This window comes from Gopherus flavomarginatus, chromosome 3 (genome assembly GCF_025201925.1).
Source record: "Gopherus flavomarginatus isolate rGopFla2 chromosome 3, rGopFla2.mat.asm, whole genome shotgun sequence".
NCBI lineage: Eukaryota > Metazoa > Chordata > Testudines > Testudinidae > Gopherus > Gopherus flavomarginatus.
Genome location: NC_066619.1, coordinates 288,810,368 through 288,834,303, shown reverse-complemented (window position 1 = coordinate 288,834,303; position 23,936 = coordinate 288,810,368). Strand labels below are relative to the sequence as shown.

The 23,936-nt window shown below is 47.5% G+C and overlaps 1 protein-coding gene across 1 annotated transcript in view; it reads right to left on the bottom strand.

The window, feature by feature from the left end:
- SEMA4F (ssemaphorin 4F) overlaps positions 1-23,936 on the bottom strand; it is a 208,169-nt gene that overhangs the window by 125,459 nt on the left and 58,774 nt on the right. The window contains exon 2 of the mRNA XM_050946080.1: positions 15,791-15,942. Coding sequence (XP_050802037.1) covers positions 15,791-15,942 — 152 coding nt within the window. The remainder of the gene's footprint in view (positions 1-15,790; positions 15,943-23,936) is intronic.

The following is a 23,936-nucleotide window of genomic DNA, read 5'->3' as shown; positions in this document are numbered from 1 at the left end:
TCACAGGTTCGAGCCGCCTGGCCGACGGAACCCACCTCTGACGCCTGCCACAACCTTGAACCAGGTGACTGGGTCTACGTACGGCATCACCATCGAAAACACGCCTTGGAACCTCGCTGGAAGGGTCCTCATCAGGTACTGCTTACTACCCAGACAGCTGTTAAGCTATCTGGCATTGCAGCATGGACACATGCTTCACAGTGTAAGAAGACACCCTCCCCGGTGAACCAATCAACACCTCAGGACTGCGCAGAGTCAGTTTTGACTCCAGAAGAAGACGTAGAGGAACAGCCTGCAATACCTTACAATCTACGCTCTCGTAAGGGTTGCCAGAAGCAGATGACGATCTAAAGCAAGGCCCAAGAAGCAGCAGCAGTGAGCCTTGCGCCTGCTGTCTGGTGGACATAAAACTGTGAGTGCAGTTCCCTCAGTTGAGGTTGTCAGAACCAGAAGGGCCTTGCCTCCAACATGCACCTCTGGTGGCGCCTGTTCCTCGGCTGCTGGTATCTTAAGGTCTGGGGTGCCCACAATGACAATTCTTTTATCCAGCAGCAAGTGTGGATAGCCCAGACCCTTAATATTTCTAAATGCTGGGTCTGCAGCCACATCCCAGCCCACTCTCAAGCTGGTGTTCCTGTCCTGGCTATCCCACTGAATTCCCCAGACCTTACTGGAGGACCTCGTCCATTTAACAAAACATGGAACAGCAATGACACTTGGGAAGCAGTGGGAATAAATGTATCTAAATGGATAAGTGTGGTGGAGGGGAAAGGTCATTGGTGTTGGGTGTGTAATGGGACAGGGCTGGATCTGGGAACAAGCCATTGCCTTCAGCATATTGTGGCAAATGGTGTATGGGATTATTCAAACAAAACTAAGAAGTGGCGGACTGGGTATGGGGATATGAATTTTTTCTCAACCTGGGATCAAACAGAAAAATCAATCTCATGTTCCCCCTACAGTAATCTTAGTAAAAATAATACAATCTTCCAATGCCATACAAATACTACCACTCTTCGTAAGGAGGATTACCCTGTGCCCTTTGGAGGATATTACTCCTCATTTGCAGATACCTATGTAACAAATGGATGCAATTGACTTTTCCCGGCCTTAATAGGCCATCATTGGGTTTGTGGAACCAAAGCTTATACTGTATTACCAGCTAACTGGTCAGGTATCTGTTATCCTGCCCAACTCTTCCCACAATTCCGGGTGCTAGAGTCCCTCCCACGAGAACGCCTCCGTAATTTCAGGCGAAAAAGAAGGGACTTACTAGATGCCCAATGGTATATACATAACATAAGCCCCTTAACTTGGGAAGAGGCCATTGGCACTTCCTTTATCCCACTTGGGGGAGTAATACACCACGTAAAAAGACTCCTAAGGTTACAAGCAGTGGTTGAAATAATGGCAAATGAAACCGGAGAAAGTTTAAAAACCCTGGCCAAAGAAACAGGGGTGATCAGACAGGTTGCCCTCCAAAACCGTCAAGCATTAGATATAGTGCTGGCGGCAAAAGGAGGAACCTGTGCTCTCATTGGAAAAGAATGTTGTGTGTTTATACCTGACAATACCAATGAGGTAATAGATCGCGCTAGCCACTTAGAACAAATCGCATATCTTCCTCATGAAGAGCTGAGTTCTTTATGGAAGTGGCTAAGTAACCTGTTCAATTTCTCTGGCATAGGAAACTGGTTGTTTCAGGGAGACCTAACTATCCTGTTTGGAATCTTAGTGATTTTTGTATGCTTTCAGTTAATCTCCTGTTGTGTTCACAATTGTGTCACCCAGATGACTACCCCAAAACAGAGTGCTAACATGATGATTTTGAATATCGCTGATGAACTAAAAGATAAGGAACGGTTAATTTGTGGAACCCAGTAAGGGTTGGTCATGGCGTGCGCCTGACCAAAAGGAGGGATTGTGAAAGTAAAATAAATTATATATTAAGAATAGAAAGGATTAAAGAAATGCTGTCTGTATCTGTAAGCAAAAATGTTGGAATGTTGCAACCAGGTGTCAGGAATACAGACATTAACATAGAACAATTGCACCGTTTAAGGGCAATTGGTGAAGCATTAGCCTTAGATCGATAACAGTTAGTAAGGAAATAGGATATGCATGCTGTGCCCCAAATGAATTTTCCTGTTTTGCTTTCTTTGTTCCTTTGTCTAATTCCCGCTCTTTTATCTGTATAAATAAGACTGTTTGGGTCTTGCATGGCCACTCACATATTCTGAATGTTATTGGCGGAGCGCTGCGCTAATAAACAGAGTGGTCTGACAAATTGTGAGTCTTGATTCTAACTTTGACAGAGGTAATACCTTGTATTGGACCAACATCTGCTGGTGAGAGAGACGAGCTTTCCAGCTACTTAGAGCTCTTGTTTAGGTCTGGGAAAAACACTCAGAGTGCAGGAGTAGCTCTTGAGGGGGCCACAGATGTGGTGGTGGTGGTGGGGAGAAAACAGTGTGAGAAGCTGCCCGACAGGCAGACAAGTTGGAGTTTGAGGGGAGTAACAATAAGATGAGAAAGAAGAGAAGCAGGGGTATAGGGGAGGGCTGGGAAGAGAGCCAAAGGGGAGGACAAAGACATTGATTTGATGCATAGATTCATAGACTCTAGGACTGGAAGGGACCTCGAGAGGTAATCGAGTCCACTCCCCTGCCCTCATGGCAGGACCAAATACTTCTAGACCATCCCTGACAGACATTTATCTAACCTACTCTTAAATATTTCCAGAGATGGAGATTCCACAACCTCCCTAGGAAATTTATTCCAGTGTTTAACCACCCTGACAGTTAGGAACTTTTTCCTAATGTCCAACCTAAATCTCCCTTGCTGCAGTTTAAGTCCATTGCTTCTTGTTCTAGCATTGGAGGCTAAGGTGAACAAGTTTTCTCCCTCCTCCTGATGACACCCTTTTAGATACCTGAAAACTGCTATCATGTCCCCTCTTGGTCTTCTCTTTTCCAAACTAAATAAACCCAATTCTTTCAGCCTTCCTTCATAGGTTATGTTCTCAAGATCTTTAATCATTCTTGTTGCTCTTCTCTGGACCCTCTCCAATTTCTCCACATCTTTCTTGAAATGCGGTGCCCAGAACTGGACACAATACTCCAGTTGAGGCCTAACCAGCGCAGAGTAAAGCGGAAGAATGACTTCTCGTGTCTTGTTTACAACACACCTGTTAATGCATCCCAGAATCATGTTTGCTTTTTTTGCAACAGTATCACACTGTTGACTCATATTTAGCTTGTGGTCCACTATGACCCCTAGATTTCTTTCTGCCATACTCCTTCCTAGACAGTCTCTTCCCATTCTGTATGTGTGAAACTGATTGTTCCTTCCTAAGTGGAGTACTTTGCATTTATCTTTATTGAACTTCATCCTGTTTACCTCAGATCATTTCTCCAATTTGTCCAGATCATTTTGAATTTTTGACCCTGTCCTCCAAAGCAGTTGCAATCCTTCCCAGTTTGGTATCATCTGCAAACTTAATAAGCATACTTTCTATGCCAACATCTAAGTCGTTGATGAAGATACTGAACAGAGACGGTCCCAACACAGACCCCTGCGGAACCCCACTTGTTATACCTTTCCAGCAGGATTGTGAACCACTAATATCTACTCTCTGAGTACGGTTATCCAGCCAGTTATGCACCCACCTTATAGTAGCCCCGTCTAAATTGTATTTGCCTAGCTTATCGATAAAAATATCATGCGAGACCGTAACAAATGCCTTACTAAAGTCTAGGTATACCACATCCACCGCTTCTCCCTTATCCACAAGGCTCGTTATCCTATCAAAGAAAGCTATCTGATTGGTTTGACACGATTTGTTCTTTACAAATGCATGCTGGCTATTCCCTATCACCTTACCACCTTCCAAGTGTTTGCAGATGATTTCTTTAATTACTTGCTCCATTATCTTCCCTGACACAGAAGTTAAACTAACTGGTCTGTAGTGTCCTGGGTTGTTTTTATTTCCCTTTTTATAGATGGGCACTATATTTGCCCTTTTCCAGTCTTCTGGAATCTCTTCCGTCCCCCATGACTTTCCAAAGATAATAGCTAGAGGCTCAGATACCTCCTCTATTAACTCCTTGAGTATTCTAGGATGCATTTCATCAAGCCCTGGTGACTTGCAGGCATCTAACTTTTCTAAGTGATTTTTAACTTGTTTTTTTTTATTTTATCTTCTAAACCTACCCCCTTCCCGTAAGCATTCACTATGTTAGACATTCCTTCAGACTTCTCAGTGAAGACCGAAACAAAGAAGTCATTAAGCATCTCTGCCATTTCCAAGTTTCCTGTTACTGTTTCTCTCTTCTCACTGAGCAGTGGGCCTACCCTGTCCTTGGTCTTCCTCTTACTTCTAACGTATTGATAAAAAGTCTTGTTTCCCTTTATTCCCATAGCTAGTTTGAGCTCATTTTGTGCCTTTGCCTTTCTAATCTTGCCCCTGCATTCCTGTGTTGTTTGCCTATATTCGTCCTTTGTGATCTGACCTAGTTTCCATTTTTTATATGACTCCTTTTTATTTTGTAGGTAACGCAAGATCTCGTGGTTAAGCCAAGGTGGTCTTTTGCCACATTTTCTATCTTTCCTACCCATCGGAATAGCTTGCTTTTGGACCCTTAATAGCGTCCCTTTGAAAAACTGCCAACTCTCCTCAGTTGTTTTTCCCCTCAGTCTTGATTCCCATGGAACCTTACCTATCAGCTCTCTGAGCTTACCAAAATCTGCCTTCCTGAAATCCATTGTCTCTATTTTGCTATACTCCCTTCTACCCTTCCTTAGAATTGCAAACTCTATGATTTCATGATCACTTTCACCCAAGCTTCCTTCTACTTTCAAATTCTCAACAAGTTCCTCCTTATTTGTTAAAATCGAGCCTAGAACAGCTTCCCCCCAGTAGCTTTTTCAACCTTCTGAAATAAAAAGTTGTCTGCGATGCAGTCCAGGAACTCATTGGATAGTCTGTGCCCCGCGGTGTTTTTTTCCCAACATATATCTGGATAGTTGCAGTCCCCTATCACCACCAAATCTTGGGCTTTGGACGATTTTGTTAGTTGTTTAAAAAAAGCCTCATCCACCTCTTCCACCTGGTTAGGTGGCCTGTAGTAGACTCCTAGCACGACATCACCCTTGTTTTTTACCTCTTTTATCCTAACCCAGAGACTCTCAACACTTCCATCTCCTATGTCCATCTCCACCTCAGTCCAAGTGTGTACATTTTTAATATATAAGGCAACACCTCCTCCCTTTTTCCCCCTGTCTATCCTTCCTGAGTAAACTATACACATCCACACCAACATTCCAATCATGTGTATTATCCTGCCACGTTTCAGTGATGCCAACAATGTCATAGCTGTATTTATTTATTAGCACTTCCAGTTCTTCCTGCTTATTACCCATACTTCTCACATTTGTATATAGGCATCTAACATGCAGTAGAACATGGGGAGCCAACAGAGGGACCTGTGGAAGGGGTAGGTTTTTCCAAGTGCCTGGCCAGTAAGATGATCCCAGCAGCTGCATCTGAATGGAGCAGAGTGCATGAGGTGTGGGGTGAGTGTCCAGGAGGCTGAAGAGGAAGGAATTGCAGTGATAAGGGTGGAGAGGGGCCAGGAGGGTTTTCCCAGTGTGAACAGAGAAAAAGGCTGGATCTTAGAGGTGTTATTTAGGAAAAACACAGTCTGGGTATGAGGGGAGAGGAAGGCGTCTAAAGTGACAATCATGTGACAAGGAGGATGGGGTGTTTTCAAGGGAAGATCAGGAGCTTGGTTTTGGCAGGTGAGACAGAGAGATGTGCTGAAGTGTGCGATGGATGGAAGGAGGCAGGAGCAGAGCAGCAAGATCTGCGAGACATCAGCACAAGGATGGTAGCTGAAGCTGGGTCAGCAGACGAGGTCACCTACCAAGAAGGTGTTAAAAAACAGAGAGAGAGAAGAGAAAAAGAAAGAAAAGTCCAGGGTCGAGCTCTATGGAGTCCCATGGCAAGAGGGTGGGAGAGGAGCAGTAGAATCATAGAATATCAAGGTTGGAAGGGGCCTCAGGAGGTATCTAGTTCAATCCCCTGCTCAAAGCAGGACTAATTCCCAACTAAATCATCCCAGCCAGGGCTTTGTCAAGCCTGACCTTAAAAAACTCTAAGGAAGGAGATTCCACCATCTCCACAGGTAACCCATTCCAGTGTTTCACCACCCTCCTAGTGAAATAGTGTTTCCTAATACCCAACCTAAACTTCCCCCACTGCAGCTTGAGACGATTATTCCTTGTTCTGTCAAAGCCAAGAGACAGGAGGATTCAGGACAAGATAGTACTGTGGAAGCCATGGGAGGGCAGAATTAGATGGAGGAGAGTGCAATCAATGGTGCCAAAAGCAACTGAGCTATCAAGGAGGATGAGGCAAGAGTCCCGCCAAGGCCTGGCCATGAAGCCAGGGTGACAGCAGCATCAGGAACTGGAAGAAGGGGATCCAGTATGGAACTGGGGCAGAGCAGCCAGGGGATGAAGACAAGAGGCATGGAGACTAGAGCATGTTCATATTGTCCAAGAAGAGGGCAGGAAGCTGTGGTGAGAGAGTTTAGCAGCCAGGAGGGGTTGAGGTCAAGGCGGAGGAGCTAGAGGTAGAAAGTGAGCGAGGGACCTCACAGTGAATCATTTTCTTTGCACAGTCTCAAGATCATACAGAGAGGGAGGAGGTAGTCCTAGGTTGTGAGTAGGCAACAAGGGCAAATGTCTGCAAGAGTACTGCCAATTGCAGAGACAGAGGAGGAGAGAGTGAATTTGTCTGTGCAGTTGTGAAGTTCTCCCCAGAGTGGTTGACACTACAGGAGTGGAAGCGATGCACAGGACATTGGGGCAGGGGCAGGGGAGATTGAGTTAAATCACCCATGTTAATCTCTTTTGCTTTTGTACTTTAGTTATTTTCCTAAAGAAAGGCTGATCATCACTGGCTGATGGCCATTAAAACATGTTGATGATCTGTAACTAAATATAGCCTTCACACTAAATTTGGCATTTTTTGCTAACCAGGAGGATACACTGTATCAATACACATTTATTTAAGCAATTATATAGATTAACTTACATATATTCAGTTTCAAATTTTATTTTATTTTTTATTTTTTTTACTTTTTTATGATATTAGAAAATGGTGAATGATGCATATGTAACAAGATTGACTCCCCTCCCCACACACACTTGATTTGTGTCAAGCTCTATTTGGATGGAAAGTCAAATTCAATTAATACACACAAAAAACAGCATTTAAAATAATTTAATTAGCTAAACAAAACTACCTTAAATGTGCAGAATAAATAATAAAAAAAAAATCAGATTATCAACACGTTTTACATTTAAAGCTGATTTATTAAACAAAGGAAACAATCTGCAGTTAGTGAATTTAATTCTTGTTTCTGGTCACCATATTCTTCAAGGTTTTTGAACTAGTAGACCTCGTCCTCTCACATCTCATTTTTATCCATACATTGAAGGAGGAAAATCGGTTACTTTCCTGTTTTGCAACCATTGTTTTTGAGATGTATTGCTCATGTCTATTCCACTCTGGTGTGCGCATTTGAACCTGAGTTTTCTCTGTAGCGGTACCTACTGGGGCAGAGCATGTGCCCTGCACCTCCTTATGCTTCTAGCCAACAATACAAAGGGCAGACACACCCTGACCCTCTCTCAGCTCCTTCGCACTGGAATAGCAATGAAATAGACTCTGAAGCAGAGAGAAAGTAGGGTGAGTGGTAGAACAGACACGTGCAAGAACATCTCAAAGAACAAGTTACAACACAGCACGTAACCTTTCTTCGATTGATTGCACATGTCCATTCCACCTAGGTGATTCTCAAGCAGACTCTCAAGCGGGGGTGTGGGGGGGTCAGAGCTTGGAGTCTGTTTGGAAAGGGATTGCAGCACTGCTCTCCCAAGCCCATGTCAGCTCTAGAGGCTCAAGCAATAGCATAAGGCTTAGTGGAGGTCTGTGCTGACAACCAAGTTGCTGCTTTGCAAATGTCCAGTATAGATACATTCCATAAGAAGGCCAGTGAAGTTGCTTGGGCACTCTGAGAATGAGTTGTCAATTTGCGTGGGGTCAGGCGTTACCTACAAAACAACAGCAGGTTAGCCAGTGAGAGTGTTCGAGTCAAAACTGCTGGTCACAGATTCATGGATTCCAAGGCCAAGAGGGACCATTGTGATCATCTAGTCTGACCTCCTGTACAACAGGCCAGAGAACCTCCCAAAGCTAATTCCTAGAGCATACCTTCTGGAAAAATATCCACTCTTGATTTTAAAACTGTCAGGGATGGAGAATCCACCATGACCTCTGGGGGGTGTACCGAAGTTCAATATTCAGCCCCTTTTCCAGGCCTGTTTTAACTCCCTTCCTCAGGGCTTAAACAAATTCCCCTCTCTGGGATTAGGCCACTCCACTTGTGGCTGATGGCAGGGGCGGGGTGGGGGGGGGAAGGGACGACACAGGCCTGCCCACTACTCCAGGTCCCAACTCAACTCCAGAGACCATATAAGTAGCAGCCCCCTGCTGTGTCCATATAACTAATTGCTACTGTTTCCCTGGGCCACTTCCCCACAGCCCCTCATCTTCTCCCTGAAATGAGACTTCAGCCCTAAGGTAAGTCCCACCCAGGAGCAAATTCCTGCTCCTCTGGTCTCTGTCAGACTGACTCACACTGGCCCTGCAGCTCCTTTTATATGAGCTTTCTAGGTCCTAACTGGCTGCTTCTCTGCAGCCGCTTTCTGACTGACTGCATCCCACACAGCTGCTCTGGTCAGCTTGGAGGACTCATCTCCACTGCTCCTTTCTGGGATGGGGTGTGGTAGGACCACAAGGCCTCCAGCAGGGGGCCTCTGGTCCTAACACAGTAACTCCTCACTTAACATTGCAGTTATGTGCCTGAAAAATGCAACTTTAAGTGAAACAACGTTAAGTGAATACAATTTCCCCATAAGAATTAATGTAAATAGTGAGGGAGTTAGGTTTTAGGGAAATGTTTTTTTGCCAGACAAAAGGCATTTTATATATATATATATATATATATATATATTAAACAAGCAATTTAATACTACAATGGGGGGGAGAGTAGTGTGTACGTGCTGTGTGTTTACAAGCATACAGTACATACAGTACTATAGTTGGGAGGTGCCCCCGGCTCACCCCACATGGGCACAGCCCACTGGCACCGGAGATGAGGCAGGCAAGGAGGCTGAACGTGCTGTAGGTTGGGAGAAGCACGTTGCGCAGCAGCTTCCCCTACTCTGCAGGCACCAGAGGCAGGGGGGCAGGGGGGTTCACTCAGCCCACCCATTCCCCCCCTTCCCCCAAACCCTCATCCTTGACCTGCCTCTTCTCCCCCTCACTTCCTCCCCCTTTACTTCCCAAACTGCGTCCTCGCTCCTCCCTCCCTTCCCTTCTAAATGCCACAAGCCAGCTGACTGCCACCGGCAGGAGGCAGGGGAGGGAGGGGGGAGGCACGCTGAGTCCTCGCTCCTCCCCCTTCCCACCTGCCTGGGGCAATTAGCTGGCTTGAGGTGTTTAGGGTGCAGGTGGGAGGAGGGAGGAGCAAGGACTCAGCAAGCAGGCTCTCCCTCTCTCCTCCCTGCCTCCTGCCCAAGGCAATCAGCTGGCTTGCGGCGTTGCGGAGGCAGTGGGGACCTTGCGTGGCAAGTCCTCGCTCCTGCCCCCTCCCGCCCCCGAAATGCTGCAAGCCAGCTGATTGTTCCGGGGGGGCAGGAGGAGGAAGGCACTGATCTGTGGGGTCTGAAGGCAGGTAGGACATGCTGTGGGGAGGGGGAGTGCAGGGAGGCTGCCAGCTGTGGAGAAAGTAGGAAGACAAACAACGTAAGAGTGGAGCATTGCACAACTTTAAATGAGCATGTTCCCTAGTTGATCAGCAACAAAACAACGTTAACCAGGACGACTTAAAGTGAGGAGTTACTGTACACCCCATTGCAGAGACAAAACCATCAAAAGCACTAACTATTTACATCAACTACAATCTATTATTTGCAAAAAAAAAAAAAAAAAAAGTGAAAATCCTTACAAGCAGCTCCAACTTGTAGCCCAAGGCAGTGAGAAGGAATTGAGGGAGATTCAGGGTAGCTCTGCCTTTTCTAACCTTGGCTGAAGGCATGAGGAAGCAAAGGGCATATGCTCCACTCTGACAGGCACTGCTACAGAAAGCTCTCTGGCTTGAGTACATGTACACCTAAGTGGAACAGACATGTGCAGTCACTCAAAGAAGAAAACCAGTGGTCCAGCTTTTTCAACTCCCAATCAGCTTCTCAACCTTGAATGAACTAGTTGAATAAGCTGAAGTGAAGCAAATATTCTCTGAACCTGCTGGCTTAGCACTTCTGTGAACTCTGGTTCCAGGTGACGTCCACCAGTTCAGGGCTTTAATTTTCTTTAAAACTTTGACAGCAAACATACTGCACGAGTACTATTTTATTTAAATTATATCAGAGTAAGTCTAGGCCCTAGTATAGGTTGCAATCTTTTCAAATTAAATTTTAAAAAAAGTATTTTTAGAAAAGTATTTAAGTAAAAAAAAAACAAAAATGCATTTGTATCCCCCTAGGTAGAGGGATTCTACAACACTCAGTGGAGGAGAGACCTAGACCTAGACCTGCAAAGAGGTCATGGCCATCAATGGACTGGAATGTGCAGAGGCCCCATCACCGGGATAGTGAGCGATGCTAATGGAAACAAGACAGTGGCCAGAGGGGCAATGCAGAAATTGAGAGGTGCTTGGCTGGGCGAGTGGCTGACTTGATCCAGCCTTGAGAGGTGAGACGAGGCAAGAAAAGAGGAGATGGAAGGCTAGTAGGTGAGACTGGATTGTCACACTTCAGGGCAACTGCATCTGTGTTCCTCCTCTGTACTCCCTTGAGCAAACCCACTGTAGGCTCATAGCTCCTCAGTTGTCACCTCTCTTGGGCAGAGACCCGCACTTCTCCCCACCTCCTGACCAGGGTTTTTTCAGGCTGCATGGTCCCGTCTACACCATGTTACTCCCAGCAGTGACACTCTTGAGTTAGTTTCCCAGACCTAAAGCAGAGCTCTCACCAAGTTGGTCCAATAAAAATATTGCCTCACCCACTTTGTCCCTCTAAAATCCTGGGACCAACAGGGCTATAACAGCATTGCATATTCCTAGCAAGCCAGCCTGCCTAAACAGGCCACTGTCCACACTTTCCTTTCTCTTCAGAGGCTCCAAACAGCGTAACTGCCCATAGTTTAAGTTACCACACAGCTCTTTCTAAGCAAGTACATTTAGTCTTAAGGCAAAAGGATTACAGAGAAAACATTAAAACAGTAAAAGATCTTACACACACTAGTAAGCTCACCAGAGACCACCCCCAACTCCAGAGAGGGCTCTGGGAGGAGTCAGTCCTTCAAATGCCACCAAGGAGTTTTCCCGGGGTTACAAAGTTCATAACAGCTTTAGCTCAGAACAAGCACCCCAGGCATCAGTTAGTCTTTCCTTTATATAGCTCGGGCCTTTGATCTTCAGATTCTAGGAGCAGGTAATCAGGTCATGCTTCAAAAAGGAGAGTTTTTACATAGTCAGAGGTGGGAATTTGCATTCACCGTCCCTTAGATATTCCCCATGCAAGCCACACGACTCTGTCTGTCAGAAAGTCCATTCTTGTCTGGTCCATTGTTCAAATACAGTCCTTTGGCGTTCATAACACTTTTCAGGGCTCACAACTCTTAGACTCAGACTCAAGGTCAGAAGGGACGATTATGATCATCTAGTCTGACCTCCTGCACAATGCAGGCCACAGAATCTCATCCACCCACTCCTGTAACAAACCCCTAACCTATGTCTGAGTTACTGAAGTCCTCAAATCGTCTCAAGGTGCAGAGAATCCTCCATGCTGCAGAGGAAGGTGAAAAACTTCCAGGGCCTCTGCCAATCTGCCCTGGAGGAAAATTCCTTCCTGACTCCAAGTATGGCGATCAGTTAAACCCTGAGCATGTGGGCAAGACTCACCAGCCAGCACCCAGGAAAGAATTCTCTGCAGTAACTCAGATCCCACCCCATCTAGCATCCCATCACAGACCACTGGGCATATTTACCTGCTAATAATCAAAGATCAATTAATTGTCAAAATTAGGCTATCCCATCATACCATCCCCTCCATAAATTTATCAAGCTTAGTCTTGAAGCCAGATATATGTATTTTGCCCCCACTACTCCCCTTAGAAGACTGTTCCAGAATTTCACTCCTCTAATGGTTAGAACCCTTTGTCTAATTTCAAGTTTAAACTTCCTAGTGTCCAGTTTATATCCATATGTTCTTGTGTCCACATTGGTACTATGCTTAAATAATTCCTCTCCCTCCCTGATATTTATCACTCTGATATATTTATAAAGAGCAATCATATCTACCCTCAGCCTTCTTTTAGACTAAACAAGCCAAGCTCTTTGAGTCTCCTTTCATAAGACAGGTTTTCCATTCCTTGGATCATCCTAGTAGTCCTTCTCTGTTCCTGTTCCAGTTTGAATTCATCCTTCTTGAACATGGGAGACCAGAACTGCACACAATATTGCAGATGAGGTCTCACTAGTGCCTTGTATAACGGTACTAACACCTCCTTTCTTTACTGGAAAGACCTCGTCTGATGCATCCCAAGACCACGTTAGCTTTTTTAACGGCCATATTACATTGGCAGCTCACAGTCATCCTGTGATCAACCAATATTCCGAGGTCCTTCTCCTCCTCTGTTACTTCCAACTGATGTGTCCCTAATTTATAACCAAAAATCACATATCCCCCCTAGAGATATCCGGTAGAATCCTGGACACCACCACCACACAACCTTTGCATTTAATGAATAGACTCCAAAGAACAAAAATGAATTCAATGAGACGCTTCTAGGATATTGCAGGAAATTGCTGTGTTTGGCACAGGGACCTCGAGAGGAGGCTGATGGCCCTGAAGAAGAGGGAGATCCAGGCATCAAAATCAGAGGGATGTGGTCAGGGACGAGCTATCAGGAGGGTGTAGGGGAGAGAAAGACCTGATGGAGGGGGAGTGGGAAGGCGGAGGCTGGAAGTGGCAGGACAGAAGATACTTGATATAGCCCCCAAAAGATCCTGGTGTGAATAATGAGGGGGGGCGGGGGAGAATCTGCCAGCAGACAGCAGTGCTGTGCCTTGCAGGTCTCAAAGGGCTGGGAGATGGATGGAGAGAGGGCAAAATTGTGACATCTCCAGTACTGCCACACCCAGGAGTTCAAAAATTATGACCCGGGCCTCAAGAAGTCATTAGATTATTTTATTTAAAAAAATCTCATGATTTTTAAACCAAGTTTGAGCTCTTGCTCTCTCTGGTTTCTGAGCTGTTCAAGCATATGTCACATCTGTAAACTTTTCTCCAAACCCTGCGGGCTACAAACGGACTTTCTGAAAATGCCAGCCAAGTCTCTCACATACTCACTTGTCTCCAGGAGCTGGGTCATTATGAAAGCCACCAAGTATCATGAGACTCATAGTAAAATCATAAAAGAGTTGGCAACACTGCAGAAGAGCACATGAGGTGGGGGACAAAAGGAGGGCCAGACATCACCAGAGGAAGGAGGCAGTGGCAGACTTTATTCTGTTTGCACATTATATGTGTGATCACTTGTACTGAAGGGGGAGGGATAGCTCAGTGGTTTGAGCATTGGCCTGCTAAACCCAGGGTTTGAGAGTTCAAACCTTGAGGGGGCCACTTAAGGATCTGGGGCAAAAATCAGTACTTGGTCCTGCTAGTGAAGGAAGGGGAGCTGGACTCGATGACCTTTCAAGGTCCCTTCCAGTTCTAGGAGACAGGATATCTCCATTATTTCTTTCTTCTACCATTAATTTCTAGTTCTGTGATCAGTTCCTCTGTATCTGTCAAGATGAGGTCTAATATAGAATTCCCCATACTGGAAGCAACACATTTTGAGTTAGGAAGTTATAATATTTAGACATTCCAAAGATGTTTTAATACTGGCTGTGACAAATATGGTAATTCCCTGCAATATCCTAGAAAAATCATATTAAATATCTTTGGTGTCCATTATATTAAATGCAAAGGTTGTGTGTTGTGAGCCAGGATTGTACGTGACCTCTCTAGGAGGGAACACAGGATGTTAGCCCTGGAAAGTGTTATGAACTTCAAAGGACTGTACTGAACAATGGGACTGACAAGAATGGACTTTTGGACAGTGTCAAGTGGTTTGTTTGGGAAACATTTGGGGGAAGATGAACGCAAATTCCCTCCTCTGGGTATGCAAAAATCCAGTCTTTTGAAGCAGCAAAGAGTCCTGTGGCACCTTATAGACTAACGGATGTATTGGAGCATGAGCTTTCGTGGGTGAATACCCACTGCGTCGGATGCATGTAGTGGAAATTTCCAGAGGCAGGTATATATATGCAAGCAAGAATCAGGCTAGAGATAACAAAGTTAGTTCAATCAGGGAGGATGAGGCCCTCTTCTAGCAGTTGAGGTGTGAAAACCAAGGGAGGAGAAACTGCTTTTGTAGTTGGCTAGCCATTCACAGTCTGTGTTTAATCTTTTGAAGCTACATCCTGAGAAGGGAACCACTATCTACTATTACCTGCTCCTGAAAAATCAAAGGCCCAAGCTGTATAAAGAAAGACTAACTGATTCATGGGGATGCCTGTTCTGAGCTAAAACTGTTATGAACTGTTAATTACCAAAACACCCTTTTGTGGGGTTTGAAGGTCCGACTCCTACCAGAGCCTGTGCTGGAACTGGGGGGGGGGGGGGGGGGTGTGATCTCTGTAAGCTTATTCGCATGTGCTTAAGTTCTTTTTTGTATTAATTTTTTTTCTGTAACGCTTTCACCTTAAGAATAAATGTGCTTGCTTACAAAGATCTGTGTGGTAATGGTGTGCAGCTATGCTATTTAGATCCTTCATTAGGCTCTTCTTGAGCTTCAGCATGTCTGATGGGCCACTCTCAGTTGAGGTTATGGGGTGGATAATATGATCTGGCTGGGGTCAGTTCCATTCATCTTCAGTTGAGCTATCAGCGAAATGTGCAGACAGCTCATCACAGTAGTGCTTGGATCTAGTGTCCAGGCTGTGCAGGCTGGTTGATGAGCCAGTTCACTAAGTGAAACAGCCCTGATGACCACGATTCTGCCTCATGGACTGTGGAGGAGCAGGCAGCTTGTTTGGCCTCCCTCACTGCAGTAGTGCAGTCTTGTAAGAGCTGTTTGTGCTGCTGGCAGGTGGGTCCGGAGTTATGTTCTGCGGTTGTTTGGTTTTAGGCACCTTTGGACTACGCATTTCATTTGCTTTAGTTCTTCTCAGACAGTGGGGGAGGGGGTAACTAGCACCCAAGATCTCATTTTCCAAACTCATATCATACGCCTCAACAGCAACAACCCCGCATGCACCTCTACCCTGAGTGTATCATCCCTGTGCACCTGCACCCACAGCCACACCCCCTACCCACCCTCACAGCAATGCACCCATGGACAGTGCCACAAAACTCAGTAACCTCCATGATGTGCACAATCAGGTCTACACCCCCCATCCACATTCCCCGGTCCCTATGAGTCCCTGGTTGCATCTCCTGAAATCCACCCAGATAGACTCCACCTCGGCTCAGATACGCACCTCCCCCATTCGAAAACAGCCTATATACACACACGCCCTGCCAGCACAATTAACCTCATGTGTGATCACACCCCACATGCACCCACCCTGCCACAGACGGCCCCATAGGATTGGGGTCTTGTGCTCACCATTTTGGCAGGCTGGTTGATTGACTCCAAAGGCAGGGCGAAGATGGCGTTCTTGGCTCCCACATACAGGGTCCTTGTCTGCGGGGCCACCAGGAAGATGCTGTAGTTGGAAATGGCCTCCTGGGAGAAGCGATGAACCATCTGCTGGACCTCTGCAATTAGAGAGCAAGCATACAGTCTGTCCTGGGCTTGCAGTAGGCAAGGCCTAACCCAGCACCACACACGCTGACCAGTGAGAGTCAGGCGAGTGGGGTCACCAAGAATGCACTCAGCTTCGGGATCCAACAGTTACCTGCTGCTTCAGACCCAGATGGGAAGAGAGTGCCAGGGCCGGTTCTAGGTTTTTTGCTGCCTCAAGCAAAAAAAAAAACCCAAAACCTCAGAGTGCACAACTGCAGAAGCAAAAAAAAAAAAAAAGGCCTCCTGGAATGCCGCCCCTGGAATTGTGCTGCCCAAGCATGCTATTGGCTTTCTGGTGCCTAGAGCCAGTCCTGGGGAGTGCAGTTTTAGCTGCACTCCCCTGCCCCCACCGCCTGAGAACACACACGTGCACAGATCAGCGGCATGTCCCACCCCTAGACTGCACTTCTCAGCAGGGCCACCCAGAGGATTCAGGGGGCCTGGGGTCTTCAGCCGAATTGCTGCCGAAGGCCTGGCACTTCGGTGGCAGGTCCCAGGGTGGAAGAACCCCCTGCCACCGAATTGCTGCCGAAGACCTGGAGTGGAAAAAGCTTCGAGGGCCAGGGCCTGCGAGAGTTTTCCAGGGGCCCAAGCAAATTGCCCCACTTGCCCCCCACCCGGGCAGCCCTGCTTCTCAGCCTGCCATTGCCCAGAGACCCAGTGAGGCAGATACACAGCACTCACCAGCCTGGTCTGCAATGGCATTTCACCCCAGCCCCCCTGCCCCTCAGTGGGACTGACCATGTGTTTGCTAATGCAAGCAGGGCTTCCAAGAGTGCTGGCATTTAGCACCGTGCTCTTGAGCACTGATCCAAGCAGGACTTGGCACAGTGGGGAAGGTCTGGGGCTGCAGGAGCCTGCCCTGCCCTATGATATCCCATGCTCCTCCTGCCAGGAAACTGAAGAGGTGGTAACTGAGAAATTTTAAGGAAAACCTGGAGCGTAGGCTCAATGACGGGAAAACACTTCAGACAGTGGGAATCCTGCAGCTCCCTGTGCAGCAGGAGGGTGCAAGAGGCAGCAGCTGACTCACTCCATCTAGCTGTTACCTGCTGCAGCTTCCAAGGGGAGCCAGCAGGGGGCGATGAGAGCTCTCCAACAGAACACCGGGGGAGCCCTGAACAGCCTTTCCACCATCCTCACTTTGCCAGCGTCGCGGCTGTGCTCAATGTCTCTCTGATGAAAGGCAGGCCCAGAGGAAGATTTCATCTCCCTTTCGCTACTGCAGCTCCTGTCCGAACCCAGCACACCTCTCTCAGTCCCTAGCCATTCTCCTGCCTCCCCTCCCACATCCCCTCCCAATCCTGCTGGAAAGGTCTAACAAGTGGGGTTCCGCAGGGGTCTGTTTTGGGACCGGCTCTGTTCAATATCTTCATCAACGACTTAGATGTTGGCACAGAAAGTACGCTTATTAAGTTTGCAGATGACACCAAACTGGGAGGGATTGCAACTGCTTTGGAGGACAGGGTCAAAATTCAAAATGATCTGGACAAATTGGAGAAATGGTCTGAGGTAAACTGGATGAAGTTCAATAAAGACAAATGCAAAGTGCTCCACTTAGGAAGGAACAATCAGTTTCACACATACAGAATGGGAAGAGACTGTCTAGGAAGGAGTATGGCAGAAAGAGATCTAGGGGTCATAGTGGACCACAAGCTAAGTATGAGTCAACAGTGTGATACCGTTGCAAAAAAAGCAAACATGATTCTGGGATGCGTTAACAGGTGTGTTGTAAACAAGACACGAGAAATCATTCTTCCGCTCTACTCTGCGCTGGTTAGGCCTCAACTCGAGTATTGTGTCCAGGTCTGGGCACCGCATTTCAAGAAAGATGTGGAGAAATTGGATAGGGTCCAGAGAAGAGCAACAAGAATGATTAAAGGTCTTGAGAACATGACCTATGAAGGAACGCTTAAAGAATTGGGTTTACTTAGTTTGGAAAAGAGAAGACTGAGAGGGGACATGATAGCAGTTTTCAGGTATCTAAAAGGGTGTCATCAGGAGGAGGGAGAAAACTTGTTCACCTTAGCCTCTAAGGATAGAACAAGAACCAATGGGCTTAAACTGCAGCAAGGGAGATTTAGGTTGGACATTAGGAAAAAGTTCCTAACTGTCGGGGTAGTTAAACACTGGAATAAATTGCCTAGGGAGGTTGTGGAATCTCTATCTCTGGAGATATTTAAGAGTAGGTTAGATAAATGTCTATCAGGGATGGTCTAGACAGTATTTGGTCCTGCCACGAGGGCAGGGGACTGGACTCGATGACCTCTCGAGGTCCCTTCCAGTCCTAGAGTCTATGAATCACTAGTCTGCATGTGCTCAGACAGCGCCAAGAGACCCCTGAGCTCTGCTGGCCAATATGCACAAAGCTGCCTATGTGCTTACGCTGCCCCCCAGCAGCTGAGTGGTTTGGAGCCTTCAGCAGGCCCCAATCCCGTGGGCATGCTTGGAGCACGCCTCAGACCTGACACCTGTCAGATCCCACAGCTGGAGGGCAGATGCAGGCCACTAAGAAGTAGGAGAGGGCAGCTGGCACCCACACAAAAGCCAGCAAGGGCCCAAGAAAAGCAGGAGAGACATATCAAGCGTGAGCACGAGAGAGAGGTGGTCTTAACTATTAGGCTAGGAACTACCTAAAGGGCTGGCCTGGCTTAGGAGCCTGGGTTCGAGGAGGAGGATCCCAGGTGGAATGAGGCAAGAATCTCTGGGCCTGTCAACCAGGTACATCACATCAGCCATTTAGGTATCCACGCCCCTCTCCTCTCCCCACTGCTCTCCTAGCTAGCTTTGATGTCTCCCTGCACAGCTTGCTGGCTTCTTAGGCACCTCACTATCCCCAAGAATTGTACAGGGCTGAGGATTCCACTGGACAGCAGGGCACCACAGGACACGGGGGTTGCTGTACCTAGTACTGCAACACTAAAGTACCTCTGAGGAGCAAGGCCCCTGCGGCACCAGGCTCCTCCCAGGAATTTCTCTCCCCAAATTTGCCTGGTTATGGGGCAGGGTGGCACTGCATGGATCCTAGTGTACAAGGAGGGGGATTTCCCCTGCACGGTTCTGGTTCTGAAGGGATGCTGGGTGGCAGGGAAGAGGCAACCCTGGCTAGGTCTCTCCTGCCTCATTCCCCAAGGTGCAGTTACACAGGCTACAGGGTTTACTGCCTTCAGTCAGCATCAAGTACAAAATTGCCCTAAGCTTTTAAAACCAGCCAGGCATGTGCCCTAGCTGAGCTCAAAAGCCTTTTGTTTCTCTGTTCTCCCTTCCCTCCCCATCCAGAACTGGCCTCCTCCATCCCTTCACACAACTGGGCCACTGTTGGTGCTGCAAGAGCTCTCTCATCTGCAGCTCCTGTCCCCTAGTACTCTGCTCTCCATAGCATGTTTCTCTGCCTCACTTACACTTATTTCAAGTCTGCTGAAAATGTACTTTCTTCCTTGCCACTACCTCCCCCTGCCTTGCCCTGGTGACTGATGCTGCCACAGAGCTGCAGCCAGTACATTTACACCAGCCACCCACTCTCTTGGATTTAACTGTGTCAAAGGGATAGAGTTCATTTTCACTTTTCCATAAGGAAAGTGGTGGAGGTGCCACCAACAGGACATTTCAAGCCAGGCTGCACAAAGCCCCGGAGAAGTCACACTGGGTGGAGGGGAGAGATAACAGGCCTAAGTAGTACATTGGAGGAGGATTGCTAGTGACCCCAATATGAAGGTTGCCTCACATTATACCCTCTCATTTCAGTTTTATCTGTGACATACATTAACTGTGCAGCCATTTCTGAGAACAAGCTTCAGGAACAGGTTAGATTGATCAGTGCCAACATTTTCTGACCTCCTTCCCTGCCCCCCAAAACAGCTCTATCACCTCCAGATTTGGCCACAGGAACGTTGTCCTGGGATCAGCATGATACTCCATCCAGCTTTGTCTGAGTAAGCCATGGAAAATCTGCCATTTGCATCAGTTCAACTGCACTGCATGCCCTCTGCCTCTCTGCTCAAGGAATGAATCCCTCATTGCAGAGCTCGCTGCAGTGAATGAGTCAGGAGTTGCAGGAAGATTAAGAATGGTCTTATGGTTAAGGTACTTGACTTCGACCCAGCCTAAGCTGGCATTTGACAAAACCTCCCCCCTCCCACATCTTCAATTCACTTTAGGTCCTTTTGCAGAAAAGAGAGCACAGAAATGCCACCAACTTGATATCTGATGTCATTGCTTTACAAACACAGACTTCCAGCACATCTCAGGGGAAAATAAAATAAGGAAAAAGCCAGTTAATGAAATAAAATTATGCTGGGCCCCCAAACAAGATATTTTCTCAAACAACAGGGCTAATGCACTTCATCACGCTGAACAAACCAAAGTATCAACTCAAATCCACCTCACAAAGGAGAGTCTCAGATCAGCACTTTGCATAATATTCCAGTGGCTGCAAGGGAAGTGAAAAGTATTAAATTCCAAATGACAACCTAAGCACACCTGCCCTCACTGCCTACCAGCAATCTGTATGGGCATGTGTGACTTCTCCACAGCAACACAGTGACTTCTCACCATGCAGGAGCCCGGACAGCTGCTGACTGAACAGGTGTCAAAAACTCCACCCGCCAGATGTGCTGGGACTTGCACCATGATCCAGGCTCTGATCAGCCAAATGTTTTAAGTTAGATTTGAATCTACAGAACCACAGAATTTCAAAACCTCACACCCCAAGAATTATGGCAAAATGACACTACTCCCTAAACACACCCCATAGTCACAGGCTTGAAGAACTGTGCGAGAGATCAATTGGCCCTCGGACACCACTGCTTTAAATTGTTGTCATTTATCCTCTGACACATCATCAATAAATTGCATTACCTTAGCATAATTTTTGTGGTCGTATTTTACTAAGAGCGCTGCATAGTTTGCTAATCTAAATTGCAAAGTGGAAGAAGAACACACTTTGCAGCCAAAGGAGTCCAGTCTTTTGTTATCTTTGTCTGGAGTGGAAGCACTGGTATTTGTTTTGCTGATTGGCCACGTCAACCACTAGCAAATTGGGTGAGGGGTGTGTAAATAGAAACTCAGAACCCTTAGATGGAACAAATTATTTTTGGTCCAATCTCTTGCTAGTGGGCGTTATAATAGCTGGGGTCTGCCAAATAGTTTTAGTAGGTTCCATAATGGCCCCAGTAATTGGTAGGGCTATTTTGGAGGAGGTGGTAGCTTGCAGGATGCTGGTAAGCTCGTGGTATGTTTCAGGTATCTCCTCCAGGATCATCTTGAGCTCTTCCACTACTCTCTGAAACAACCCTTGAAAGTGAGCGAGCTGGTGGGGGTACCATGGCATCTTGTGGTGTTATCGCTATAGAAGGGGTGTGTGGGGCAGTGTCTTCTGTAGGAGTGGCAGCCACTTCAGGTCTTGTCTGGGTTTCAGTGTAAGCAGGCAATGGGGAGGATCTGACAGCTTTCCTCCAGGCATCCCAGGGAAGACCTGAGTGTGGTGCGGTGTAGGTCCATGGACCCCAGTGTGGCCATTGCCCCGGGGGTGGGGAGGAAGAACATAGGTGGTCCCATCCAGAGAGTGCAATACCAGTGTGGATAGCCTTGAGGATATGGAGATCGTGCGGTAATGCATCTACTGGCTCTGGGGAGAGTATTGAGAGGAAAACATCTGGTTATCTTCCTCTTCATCTTCTTCCTCCTCCCAGACTCCACTGGAGGGGCTTGAAGTGGTAGGAGAGTACTGCAAGTAGGGTGCTAAAGAGCTCGGTGATAAGCTGGTGCTGAGAAGAGAAGAGTCAGGAGCATGGGACACCCTTAACTCCTCTGGCTGTAAAAGCTGCAGTGGAGCGGAGTGACCAGGAGTCGGTGCTGGTGTAGCTTGTGGAGGCAGAGTCTGCTGGGGCGTCTGCCGGCACACCGAAGGGTGTCCCGGGGGTGCAAGTTGGCTCCGGGGAGTAGGAGCCCCTGAGGTAGGCACAGCAAGGGAGGCAGGAGACCCCAGGAGGCTCGGTGCTGAGAGCGGTGGCTGTAAAAGTGGCACCACAGGATCAAAGGACGGTGCCGCAGCCGCCGCTCGCGCTGTCGGCACCGTAGTAGTAAAGGTGACCGTAGGAGAGCTGAAAGAGGCGGGCAACTGGAAGTCCTGGGCCTTGGCACCGTGTAGTGGGGAAGCCAATTAACGGTCAGTGCTGGAGGTGCCTGCCGCATGAAAAGTGCTGAGTCATGGAGCTGGAGTGACCAGAGACCCAGTTTTAACTGTTTCCCCAAGAAATGACTCCTCAGGGGAGAGGAAGCTGGACCTTTTTTTGTTTTTGCTTTACCTCTGGAGGGTGTCACAGAGGTTTGCTGGCCAGGATCAGAGGCAGATCTGAAGAAGTTTTCCAGGAGCAGCATCTTAAGCCTGAGCTCCCAGTCCTTGCCGGTCCGCGCTTTTCATTTGTTGCAGTGGATGCAACAAATGGGGTACGTGAGACTTTCCCAAACAGCATACGCACTGTGAATGTCCATCCGAGGTGGGGATGGCATCCTTATAGGAGGAGCATCTCTTGAAGCCTGGGGAGCCAGGCATGTCCAAAACCCTCACTCAACTCCTGTAATAGGCCCATAACCTCTGGCTGGCTTACTGGAGTCCTCAAATCTTGATCTGAAGACTTCAAGGTTACAGAGACTCCACAATTTACTGTAGTTCAAACTAGCAAGTGACCCATGACCCATGCTGCAGAGGGAGACCAAAAAAACCCCAGGGTCTCTGCCAGTCTGACCTGGGGAGGGGAATTCCTTCCCGACCACAAATATAGCAATCAGTTAGACCAGGGGTCAGCAACCTTTCAGAAGTGCTGTGCTGAGTCTTTATTTATTCACTCAAATTTAAGGTTTCACATGCCAGTAATACATTTTAATGTTTTTAGAAGGCCTCTTTCTATAAGTCTAGAATAAATAACTAAACTATTGTTGTATGTAAAGTAAATAAGGTTTTTTAAATATTTCAGAAGCTTCATTTAAAATTAAATTAAGATGCAGAGCCCCCCAGACTGGTGGCCAGGACCCAGGCAGTGTGTGCGCCACTGAAAATCAGCTTGCGTGCCGCCTTTGGCACACGTGCCATAGGTTACCTACCCCTGAATTAGACCCTGAGCATGTGGGCAAAGCACAAACAGTCAGACACCTGGGCAAGAATTCTCTGTAGTAACTCAGAGCCCTCCTAATCTAGTGTCCCATCGCCGGCCATCAAAGATATTTGTTGCTAGCAATTGCAGATGGGCCATATGCCAAAGACCTGAGCTTAGCGTGCACTGCAGACAAACCCTTAGAGGCAGAATGAGATAACTCACATTTGTACAGCAAGACAGCTAACTAGTCCAGCCAATGCACAGGTAGCTTTTACTTCAATGTAGCTAATCCAAGTCAACCCTAGATTGATGAGTGGGGGTGTGTATGTGTGTGGCATCGACTTCAACTAATTAAGTGGTCTCCAACCTTTTAACGCCCAAGATCACTTTTTGAATCTAAAGGTAACCCAGGATCTACCCCGCGCCTTCCCCGAGGCCCTTCCCCTTCCCCAAAGACCCACCCTGCTCACTCCAGCCCCCCACATCACTCACTCTCCTCCACCCTCACTCACTTCCACTGGGCTGGGGCAGGGAGTTGGGGTTCAGGAGCGGATGCAGGTTCTGGGCTGGGAACGAGGGGTTCACAATGTGGGAATGGGCTCTGGGCTGAGATTGAAGCAGGGGGTTGAGGTGCAGGAGGGGGTGAGCGATGCGAGCTCTAGGAGGCAGTTGGGTGCAGGAGGGGGCTCCAGGCTGGGGCAGTGTTGGGGTGCAGGACGGGGTACATGGTGCTGGCTCTGGGAGGGGGGTCAGGGCTGGGGTACAGGGTACCGGAGGGGGTATGGGGTGCTGGCTCTGGGAAGGGGCTCCCAGCTGGGGGTGCAGGAGGGGATATGGGGTGCGGGCTCCAGGCTGGGGTAGTGTTGGGGTGC